Source organism: Sus scrofa, chromosome 6 (genome assembly GCF_000003025.6).
Source record: "Sus scrofa isolate TJ Tabasco breed Duroc chromosome 6, Sscrofa11.1, whole genome shotgun sequence".
NCBI classification, from domain to species: Eukaryota; Metazoa; Chordata; class Mammalia; order Artiodactyla; family Suidae; genus Sus; species Sus scrofa.
This window is the reverse complement of record NC_010448.4, coordinates 107,032,991-107,045,124: the sequence shown is the minus strand read 5'-3', so window position 1 is coordinate 107,045,124 and position 12,134 is coordinate 107,032,991. Positions and strand designations below refer to the sequence as shown.

The window sequence follows — 12,134 nt, the reverse complement described above, 5'->3', positions numbered from 1 at the left end:
TGTGTTAAGCCACTACATTCACAGCAATTTGTCACAGTTGCAATAGGAAACTACCACAATACTCTTATACTATAACATACATATTAAGGGCATATAACCTTTCTGAACTTCAGACTTTCTTCAGTATGATTTGGCCATGGTCAGTAGTCAAAGGCTCTCTGATCTGATTGTTTCCCTATTTTCAGGGTTAATCTCACCTATAAAAGCTTTTTCCAAACTGTATGTCAATGTTCCCCTCAAGATATTAATTGGTGTTCTGTGGAAATAAAGGAGAAAGTATGATTAATAAATAGTCTTAAATAGATGAGAAATAATGTTTATACTGATTTGAAAATCTGCCTTTCAGAAAGTTGCTGTATCTCAGAGTGTGGGGACTTGGTATGAAGCGGCATTTTAAGCATGAATGCATTACATTTGGTTAAAACATCACTGCAGAGGCAGCACTGCCCAGTGCTGTCTCAGTGACATGACATCAATTCATGGACTGACTGATGGTCACTGCTCCAGGTCTTGTCTAATTTTTTCATATCATGTTTATCACTTTTTTATCCGTAAAATAAAAATAAATTTATCAACTAGTTTTGTTATAAAGAGAAAAACTATTAGTCAAATGATCATTCTTCAGCAATCAATTTACCTGAGAGATCATTTCCGGGTTCTACTTTAATCCATGCACTCATTCTATCCTATAAACTCCTATAAATGCTCTACATCTACCATTTAAAAGTTTCCATTATTAGTAAATTCAGGAAATGCTACACTGTAAGACTAACAAATAATTCTCACTCCTGTGAAGGATGAATAATACCAATGATAAAAAAGCAAAATCACATTTTCTAAAATGGCTTTATTTTCAAAACCTATACAGAGTTTCAATTTAATAAAAAATATTGCCATGAAATACCTAATTATACAGCAACAGAAATAACTCCCCAAAATACAGGTAGAGGTTATCCAAAAATAAATTCACAATTTTAAAGTTGGAATACATATGCTTTTTTCAAATAAACAATTTTAAAAGATTTTTGTTTCAGACGGTTTCCCTCTTAAACATAGGAGATATACATACGTAATTTTTTGAACTAACACAAGACCATTTTTCAGTAACTTCACAAGTGCTTCTATTAACCTAAAAAATAAAACAACCCCCAAACCCTTCAATTACTGACTTAGTCACAAAATGCTAACAAAGTCAAATAAATCATTGTTTTAAAATGTATACCTCTTGAAAATGAAATCTACATCTGAGTTGGGAAGTGTAATAAACTTTTTATAGAAGTTGAATCTTCATGACTAGTTGATCTGTTTTCTATCAAGTTTATGCTATTCAGACTACTTTCACAATATCTCTTCATCCTGAAAGAATACGAGGTGTTATAATAGGAAAAGCTTCTTTGGCCCTAGAGATATAGAGGTACCTTAAATGTAAACAACTGCAATGAGAGCCTTCCTTCTAGATGCAGGCACCTACGTCTTATATAGAATTGGAGATGTTTTTTCTTGTTTCTCAAAGACGTGATAATTTCCTTCCCAATAATAAAAGATTTGATATATGAGATTTGTTTTCAAATGCTGCAAGAATCAAAATTCATGTATACATCTATAAAGAACATTTTCAAAAGATCAGAGAAAAGCATTATATAATATCACAGGCTTTATTAATGGTAAATGCATTCATTTTTAAAAGCTTAGCTCTTGCTACGCATTCTTTAAACAAAAGCTAATAAGCAAGAATCATTTGTCATACAAAAACTATACTCACAAACAAGACTTTAAACCTAATTAAGTGAAAGCTAAAAAACACTAGAAAAATACAAAGCAAAACAAAGCTGTAAGTCAATTAAACCACCTTCTATCGCTGAATATACAGCATTCAGAAGGACACAAGCATACTGAACGTAATAAGAGTATTGATTGGGGGGATTCGGTCTAAGTAAGACTACCATTTAAAATGTCATGCACTTCGTGATTCTGGTTACTCATTAACCAAATCACTTGAACAAAAGGTCTTCTTCTTCTTTTTTTTTTTTTTTTTCATTTGAGAGGAAGACAATCTGTGTTTACCAAACAGATTCTCCTTTTATACTAAAATAGTAAACTGTATGAACTCTAGCTCCTCTTTCCAGATGCTACTTATACATGACTTTTCATAATGACTTAACAAGTACTTTCCTGGTAACAGTGTCATGGCCATAAATAACCCATTTAAAAAAAAAAAAAAAAAAAAACAAATTTCAAGTGCAAATCTAAGGAAACTTCCTTTAAAGAAAGAATTACCCAAACCCAGCACACAAGCAGTATCATTATTACAACACAAGTAACACAACTTATGAATGTGTGTGTAATGATAAACACACACTAAAGACCACCTTCTGTAAAGTTTTAGTAGTGTTGCCAAGTTTATAATTCTTTCAAGGCACTGAAGAATTATGTAGATGAATTTTCCAAAATATAATTAACAATTGCTTAAACTCTTAAAAAGCCCTGAGTCAGAACTTTCAATAGCTTCCTGAAATTACAGATTTCAGACAAAATGGCACATTTATTTTACAGAAAATCACAACACCATTTTGCTTTTGGGAAGAAGTCATGTTTATGAAACAGAATTAAGTAGACTTCACAAAAAAAGTAAAATATTCAGCAATATTATCTTTCTTATACATTTTGTAAGCATCATTGTAACTTGTAGTTACAGATTTAGGCACCAAATTGATGTGGGAAGTCACCTTTCTTGTAATACTAGCTTCCTCAACAAGATAATCACAACTTCAACCTCAGATTCCCATCTCCTTCTTAGCTCACAAATATGAACGCATGCTGGAAAAGTAATACTCTGACAGAAAAGGAGGGAGATAGAAAATGCTGATGTAGCAACTTACAATTTTTCATTCATCAGTTCTACTATCTAGTTTATATTTTCATACTCTAGTTTCACCAACTACTGACCATTTATCAGCAAATTGAGGCTCAATCTAAAAAATTTTCCCTCTCACTGTAGCAAAGCAATGTACACATGACACAGTATTAAATAGTTTTTCCTCAAATTTAATGTTTTAAAGAAGTACAGCTATAATTATTAATACTGTATAGCTTTATATAAATGTTAAAGTTCCAAGGCTATATACGATTATCAAGTAATTATCAGTAAGCATTCCTATCATAATATTCAAGCAAATAAAATAGGTCACTTTTTGAGAGAAAAAAAATATTTGAAACAGTTACAAGCAGACTTAAAGACAAGTAACATTTTCAACAAGGCACACATAATTTGTGAAGATCTGCTACTTTTCCAATTTAGTACAAATTCAGAGTTAACCTAATTCTAATGTTAAAAACATGTTTCTTCCCTCTGGCTCAAAATGAAATAACAAGCTCTTCTAATCAATAGATATTTGAAATCCACTCAATTATGACTGAAGATAACTGGGAGGGAGGGAAGAAATTCTATCTCCTTCAAATTTTAGGAACTTGATGTTTACCATAACTTCAGATCTTGCAACACAAACACTGGAGATATTCAGGTGTTTCTTGTTTTACATTTAATCAAAATTCTATTCCTCCCGGCAGAAGAGAAAGAGGGGGATTGTTGCTTAACAGGTATAGAGTTTCAAGTTTTCAAGGATGAGAAAGTTCTAGAGATGTTTCACAACAATGTGAATAGACTTACATCATCAACTGTACACTTAAAACTGGTTAAGATGGTAAATTTCATGTTATGTGTTTTTACCACAATAAAAAAATGCAAAATATTCTATTCCAAAATTCAATTTTTACAGAAATTATTCCTATAAAATATTTTAGATGCTCTGAGAAGATAAGTGCTTTTCTTTTTGGATTTTGTTTTTAAGCAAGCTATAAGCAAGTCTAATTATAGACTTATTAAAGTCCATAATTTCCAAAGCAATTGTCAATTAAACTACACTAAAAACTGGCTGAAAGACCCTTTATCCAATTAAGTCTACTCTCTACATTTACCACATTAATAAAATAGACATGACCTCTTCTCTAAACTCAAAACCTGATTTTTATTCTGCAATCCCTACTGTCCTCCCTGTGCAATCTCATCACCAATTCTCCTAGTTCATAAGTTTAAATAATTTCTTGTCCAAAAGGGCCCCAAATTCATAATAAATAACAGTAATTGGGCAACACATAACTAGAGAGTCTATTTCTACTATGTAAAAATGACCCAGCAAGCTTTTAAATTTGAATTGGACCTAAACCTTAAGCAGCATGCATTGCAATATGTTAAAATGCTCTCATAGGCTGAAGCCATCAAAGTTATAAATTTAAGAAAGTTATTTTCAACATTATCAATTAACTTTATGCCTCAGTAGCTAGACGGCCAATTTGCAATGTTTAAAATTACAAACAACCAAGCATAATTTGGCCAGCTAAACTAAAACACATGTGTAATATAATATTCCTATACTAATACAAAATGATCTTCTCTTGGAAAACTTTCTTGCTCCCAACAAAATTAAATATCTAAGTATATAGTATAAGCAGTAAGAATGTTAAAGTATGTGAAGAAAAACTACTAGAATAGCACCATCTGGTAGGTTGTATGTATGTTCTGGGTAACAAAGCTGACAACGTTAGTTAGAAGAATAAAAAAGAGAAAATGTGGTAGGAGTCAGGGGGTACAGAGAGGGACTCTGAATACTATCAATGACAATTCCTCCAAGTATTAGGAAGATATGTTATCAGGATCTTTAGATGCCTTCTTTTTGAAGGGATCACTTCAAATATCCAATGGTTGCATGATAAATTCTGCACGTGCCAAAACCCTGACAATTTTTTCAATGTTGTGTATCTAGCCTCCCACGCTCAATAAATGTTTTTTTTTTCTATGAATGAATGTAATTTTTAAGTAATTCTAGGAAAAGCAAAAACTCTTTTGAGGCACAAGATAAAGAGATGATAATGACAAGGAAACATCCTAATTGGGAAAGCACTGCTGAGACATATAATAAGAGGTAGCAGTTTCAGTTAGAGGAAATTCACTTAAACAAGTTCTTTTTTTTTTTTTTTTTTTGTCTTTTGTCTTTTTGTTGTTGTTGTTGTTGTTTAAACAAGTTCTTAATCTTATTCTCTCACAAACCTGCCAAAAAAATTTAAAATAATTTTTCAAGGGCTTGAAAACATCAACAGAGAATCATTTTCTATTCACTTAAACAAATTTCAAAGTGGTACAAACAAAGGCAATCCACAAGCACACAGCACTACATTTATAGTGACTTTGACTTCTGCAATAGTCTATGTTATTAATTCTTTTATTTTTTATTTTTTTAGGGCCACACCTGCGGCATATGGAAGTTCCCAGGCTAAGGGTTGAATCTGAGCTGCAGCTGCCAGCCTACACCACAACCACAGCAACGCCGGATCCTTAACCCACTGAGTAAGGCCAGGGATTGAACCTGCATCCGCATGGGTAACAGTCAGATTCTTTTCTGCTGAGCCATGACGGGAACTCCTATACGGAGGGAATACACTAGTCTGGAAGATGAAATTGCCTTTTAGGGATACAACTTTAAGCACTGCAGCACAGAAGACAAACAACAAGGGTCTGAGTGAGGCAGAACTCTTGACCATACAATACTCTGGTTGGCCAAACTATGCATGAAGCAGCCAGAGGCTCGCTCTTCACAAGCTGATCTAGCGGAGAAGAGATGGGCAGCCTATGGCACAGGAAGAAAAGGAAAATCCTGACTTACACTGTTTTCAAATATGAAAGAAAATCGTCTGTTCCTTTATGTCAACATCATCAGACAGATGTTCCATCTTTTTATAACTTTAAAATATGGCTTAAAAAAACAGCCCCAGTGGCCCCTTATTACATAACTGAGTAGAGTCGATACAAATTTTCAAATTTAAAATTTGTGAAAACTTTTAAGTTAATCAGCTAAGCACAAATATGGAATTACTGAGATTATACAGTCAACCACCAAAGCACACCATTGTTTTCACTAGGACTTGCAAAGCCAGCTGCCATTAAATAGCTAGAAAAATAATGTTTTGAGAGCTAGAAACTTTGTACTTTCAAATTTAGTTCTTGGAGCAGAAAAACTGAAGTAAGAACCAGATTCAAAGGAGAGGGGAAAAACTACAAAAAAAGATAACCACCCTGGAGCTCCCACTGTGGCACAACAGGATCGGAGGCATCTTGGGAACACTGGGACGCAGGTTCTATCCCCAGCCCAGCCCAGTGGGTTAAGGATCCCGCATTGCCACGGCTGAGGCTTAGGTCATGACTGCGGCTTGGATCTGATCTCTGGCCCAGGAGTTTCATTTGCTGTAGGGCAGCCAAAAATGAAGTGGGTAAGAGAAAAGGTAACTATTCTTAGGAGTAAACTTAGATAGTATGTAATAGATACTATTGTAAACAGCTGATACTTCTATAACCTGGAAGTTATGAACCCTAAAACACTTATTTATGTGTATATTCATCCTAGATGCTGAAAGATTACTCATTCAAAGGAGGAAAAAAAATCATCAGATGTCCTAGAGTCAAAGATTGAGTTAAAAAAAAAAAAAAAAAAACACAGGTAAGCAGACATATTTCTGTAAATGTCCTAGTCATTCTTTCTAAACTTATTTACCAACAGTTATTTACTACATCTTGGATATTGCTGGAAGTTAAAATAATAATCTTCATCATTAAGTATAAAGAGAGACTGTTTTCTTCATAGTAAGAATCTGAGAGATAGTATCTGAGAGATAATGGGAGTGACGCCTATGATGAAAGTAGAATCAGTAATGCTGGCAAAATGAACAGATACTGCAGACAGACCACCACTGCCTGAGGACAGTGCATGACCCTCCTCAGGTCCCTGGGCACCACTACTTAGCACATTAGAAAAGCTAAATGGAACCTCAGAGGCCCAAAGAGGGCAGTATCATTTCACTGGTCAGATCAAGTCTGGATAAGTAACCACAGGGGAAACTGAGGCACATTTTTCACAGACTTTTTCTTTTTTAAAGCTGGCTGAACAAAACACTGTATAAATTAAGAAAAGCAACTGGTAATGGTCAGTTAATAGGTACTATTTTATTGGATAATTCCCCCCCCTTCCCTGTCAGTTCCCCACTATGACTGCTTATTTTTCCTTTTCATGCCTATCAGTCATTCTGAAACTGGCAATTAGATTCAAGTTAAATAATTTTCCTCTGAATCCAGAAAATAAGTTAAATGCAAAGTCATTATTCTCTCATTCTGTTACCATTAACTCTAAGAATTCAGAACCAATCATTTGGATACTTCATGTTACCTTAAAAAAAGAATCCTCTTTTCAGTATTCCCTAAACCATGCAGAACATGTACTATCATTTTATCATTAATATATGTGACATAATGGTTTGACTTGCCCTTTTCATTTGATACATGATTTTTTTGAGTATCTCTGTCAATTTACTGTGTGAAATCATGATAAACTGAAGGATGATCATAAGAAAGTGAATCTTTTGAGGGCTAACTAACATAAGCTGTAAGAGAAAATTCAGTATAAATAAAAAATAACAGGAGATCCTTAAAGGAGTTTTTCCCCCAGAAGTCAAAGGTAAATTATCTATGAATTACATGGATTTGATGTTTCAAACTGAAAGGGAAAAAAAAACAAAAAACACAGCTTCAAATACTGTTTCATAGAGTTTTTTGTTGCTGTTCTGGTACATTTACAGTCTTATTACACTCTAGTAAAGAAACTATGATATTAAAAATTAATTCATTGGAACATCCAACTAGCTGAAAAGCTCACTAAGATCTCATGACCAAATACTTTAGCTAACAAAACACACCAAGTTTTTTAGTTAATACAAAAGTATTCTTCGTTCAATAGCCTTTCGACAAATAGGACATTCACTCATTCGGTCTCCACAGAGCTGGCATGTTCCGTGGCCACATAGGAAAATCATATTCTTCAGACGATCCAAACACACAGGGCACATTGTCTGGAATATGAGATAACAACATAATAAATGCTGAGACATTTTCTATTTCAAAAGTGTATGTGACAATTTTGTAACATCATTAATTTTGTTGCTTTAGTCAAATAATCTATTGCTTTAAAATTTTTAAATAGTTCCAATATCCTTATAAAACAAAAATATTGGCTGCACTGTCAGGTCAGTAGAAAAAGTACTACATAAAATAAATATTACAAAAAGCAAATAGTGAATAAAATTTAGAATGTAAATGCTAAAATCTAATAGGAAATGGATGAAAATAGCCCCATTCAGTCTGAAACAGATTCTCCAACTCTAGGTACTCTATGCATGCTCTTTTTGTATGAAAATAACACAACGTACCCAGGGAAGCAGTGAGGAAATCCTGTTAAGAACCAAGCACTACGCTACATGGGATACAATCTCAGTCCTAAATCACTCCCACTTCAGGCTTAAGGAAGTTAAAAACTTCCCAAGGCAACTCACAGTGTGAACTCAGGTCCACGAGGCCCCAGAGCTCTTGCTTGTAAACCTGATGCTGCCCTGCACTGCTGTCAATGTAGACCCCTTAATTAACCTTAGTTACATATTGATAAAGACTTTTTCATCTTGGAAGAATACAGCTGTATAGTTCTGTGAAATTTTCTAGAAAATCACATATTTACTTATAAACTGTATTTTAACATTTATAAAAACCTTTTACCTTAATATATCATAACACTTCATTCTGAATTATACTTTTCCCAAATAACAGAGAAATGAAATAAACAAGAATGTCCAGATAAATAAACCAGGCCTAAAGCCTATATAAAAATGTAGCTACCAATTTTGACAATACCAGAAATCATTGCGAAGAAAACAGAAAAAAGGAACTGCAGTCTAACATGCTAGCTCCATTCTTCCAAAGTAATTTTCACATTTAATCTTAAAGTTTTGAGAAGCAAAACTATAGAAAAATCATGTTTTAATTTTAAGAAGCCAAAGAAGCTTATTAAAATAGTTTCTTTTCCATTAAACTTTCAAGAGGTCTCTAACTTTCACTACAGTTAATTAATAATTCTTAGTTCCAAAAGTAAACACATCTCAGCAGCCCAGGTTAAGTTACTTTAGATTAATATATTCTTAATAGTACATAAAATTAGCTTTTGTCTTTTAAAGAGACATTGAGGTAATAGAAAGATTAGAGTTTTAAAACTTAAAAAGAGTTATTCAGATGCTTTCTCTGGGTGACCCTGAAGGGGTCCCTGAAAGAATTTCCAACATTCCACAGAAAATGAGTTTTAACTGTTTAAATACTTTAGTGATGAAATATGGTAATGAAGATTATTTAAGAAAGAAAAACTTCTTTCAAATGGTAAACTTTGGACAAAGGTAGGGCTGAATTATTCTTTTACGATCCTATTTTATAATGCTCAATAAATGTCATTATTCACTATAAGAACAATTCTAATTCACAATTATGAGACAAAAAAAGCTCTTCACAGAAGATGTGTCCAAAAATCAGTTTTATCCTTCTCTAAGTATCTTATGGAAATTGAACTGAGATTCTAAGGGGCTTCAAAATTTTAAAACATCGGAGTTCCCATCACGGCTCAGTGGAAACGAATCTGACTGGTATCCATGAGGACTCAGGTTCGATCCCTGGCCTTGCTCAGCAGGTTAATGATCTGGCATTGCCATGAGCTATGGTATAGGCCAGCAGCTACAGATCTGATTTGATCTGGGAACCTCCATATGTCTTGGTGCAGCCCAAAAAAGACCCCCCCCCAATTTTTTTATACATATCAGATGAGCTAAATATGTTTCTACATTAAGAACTTATAAATCTATCTTTATCTTTACTTACTACACAACAAGTATTACAAGATGCTGGATTTCAGAAGAAAAACTGGCCTAATCGTAGTTTTCATCACTTCAGATGGGTATTTAAATTCCTATTAAATATATGCAATTAATTCTAAATGAATTATCCCAAAGATCATTAGTTATCCTGGGCCACTATCTATTGATTATTTTACTTCCCTATAAATCCAGATAGAAAAGACAAGGGCATGACTCTAACAACTGCACAGCAACACTGATGTGACTGCCACACTAAGAAGTAACACCCTCTGCTGCTCAATTCTTTGAATTAATTGCTGGGTCAAATGGTAAGATAAGGGGGAAAAAAGACTTTCTTATGTTCCATATAGCTATGAGTTTTAGGTAACTTCTTTATTTTAATGCCATTTTGATTAAATATTAAGTAGCTATAAAGAAGTACTTCTTTGATATGTATACCATACAGAGAACAATATAACCACTACTCAGTGTAAAGCATGGAATTCCACCCGTGCTTTTGAGGCCCCTCGGTATGAACTCTTCCATCCTTCCCTGATAACCACTGTTCTGAATTGTGTTCATTTCTCTTTTCCTTGCTTTTCTTTATGGGTGTATGGGGGTGTGTGTGTGTGTGTGTGTGTGTGTATCCTTTTCTCCTTGTTATTGAAATATCACATCTATACAGAAATGTGCACAAATCATAAGTATACAATGTAATAAACACTCACAAACTGATCAAATGCATGTAATCAACTTAGATCATGAAAAAAAGAGTTATCAGTACTCTTAAAACTTCTTATGCCCCCTCCCAGCCACCCCAGCCAAAAATACTCTCCTTGATTTTAAATACCATCTGTGTGATTATTTTTTCCAAGGTTGCATCCCCAAATATATCCTTTGTAGGTTTGTTTGTTTGTTTTGGTTTTATTGCTTTTTAGGGCTGCACCCGGGATATGGAAATTCCCAGGCTAGGGGTCAAATCAGAGCTGTAGCTGCTGGCCTACACCACAGCCACAGCAACACCAGATCTGAGTCGCGTCTGCAACCTACACCACAGATCATGGCAGTGCTGGATCCTTAACTCACCGAGCAGGCCAGGGATCAAACCTGGGTCCTCATGGATGCTAGTCAGATTCATTAACTGCTGAGCCACAATGGGAACTACCTTTTTAGGTTTATGAAATGATGACAAACTATTCAAGTGTTTTTACTCATATATATTCTCACTAGCATTGTAAGAGTTACGGCTGCTACGTGTTCTGCCTAAACACTTGACATTGACAGTTTCTAACATTTTTCCCCTCAATCTGATAGGTGGAAAAAGATACATCATTGTAGTTTACCATTTTTTCATGTTGCATATTGGTCATTGGTGTGTTTCCTATTTTGTAAAGGGGCTATTGAAATCTTCTAATAAGATTTTGCCTATTGCAAATATACAAATACTACAAATGATGCACTAGTATGATACATGCTCACTACATAAAACACTAGTACTTTTACAGAAAAATACCATTCTTTGAATCATTGTTCACCATGAAGAAATCGCTGTTACCTGCTCTTTAATGTCCTGTAATTGTTGCTGCAGCTTCTGCACGTCTGCGTTGACATTGGTGTTATCCTTATCCTTTTGTAACACTGGAATATTTCCACTTGCTATAATACAGATAAAGAATCTTAATGCTTTGACTGTTTTGAAAGAATGGCTTTTTAATTTCTAAAATTAATGGTTTTATTTATTAAAAAGACAAGACTATTATTATTAAATTTTTTCCCACATGTGGACAACAGATATGGCAGCGACATTAATGTTATATGCCGTCATTTATAATCTTCAAAAAGGAACAGGTTTATCTATTAACTTCTAATTACACTAAGCTCAGCTAGACAATAACCTCCAGGCAGACTTTTGGGTTTTCCAAGGCTCTCCCTGTTGTTACTGATCTGAGATTAGGAACTCCACAAAAGAAAGCTCATGATCTCCTGAATGAAGAAAAAATTTTTATTTCACTTTTCCTACTTTCTAGATTCCTGGTCTTTTACTCCAGCTAATCTGTCCCTGGGATTTTTATTCTGCCCTGTTGTGATAATGACAAGAAGGCCCGGGTGCAAATGGCTGCACTAATGTTCTTCCTCATCCAAACAAAGAAATCAAAGAGACCAACCAGCTTATGTCTAGTGCAAAGATGAAAAGTATTTTCACAAAGCTGTACTACAGCTGACCATTGAACAACTCAAGGGTAAATCAACAACCACTTATAGTTGGTCCTCCATAGCCACTATTTCTCCACATTCCCTGGTTCAACCAACTGCGGACCATGTAATCCTATAGCATTTACTACAGAAAAATATCTGAGTATAAGTGGGCC

The 12,134-nt window shown here is 34.2% G+C and overlaps 1 protein-coding gene across 1 annotated transcript in view; it reads right to left on the bottom strand.

Moving 5' to 3' along the window:
- The window catches only part of MIB1 (mindbomb E3 ubiquitin protein ligase 1), a 125,150-nt gene continuing 114,996 nt past the window's right edge, over positions 1,981-12,134 (bottom strand). The window contains exons 20-21 of the mRNA XM_003356369.4: positions 11,321-11,421; positions 1,981-7,950 (exon numbers count right to left, since the gene is read on the bottom strand). Coding sequence (XP_003356417.1) covers positions 7,810-7,950; positions 11,321-11,421 — 242 coding nt within the window. The 3' untranslated portion in view covers positions 1,981-7,809. The remainder of the gene's footprint in view (positions 7,951-11,320; positions 11,422-12,134) is intronic.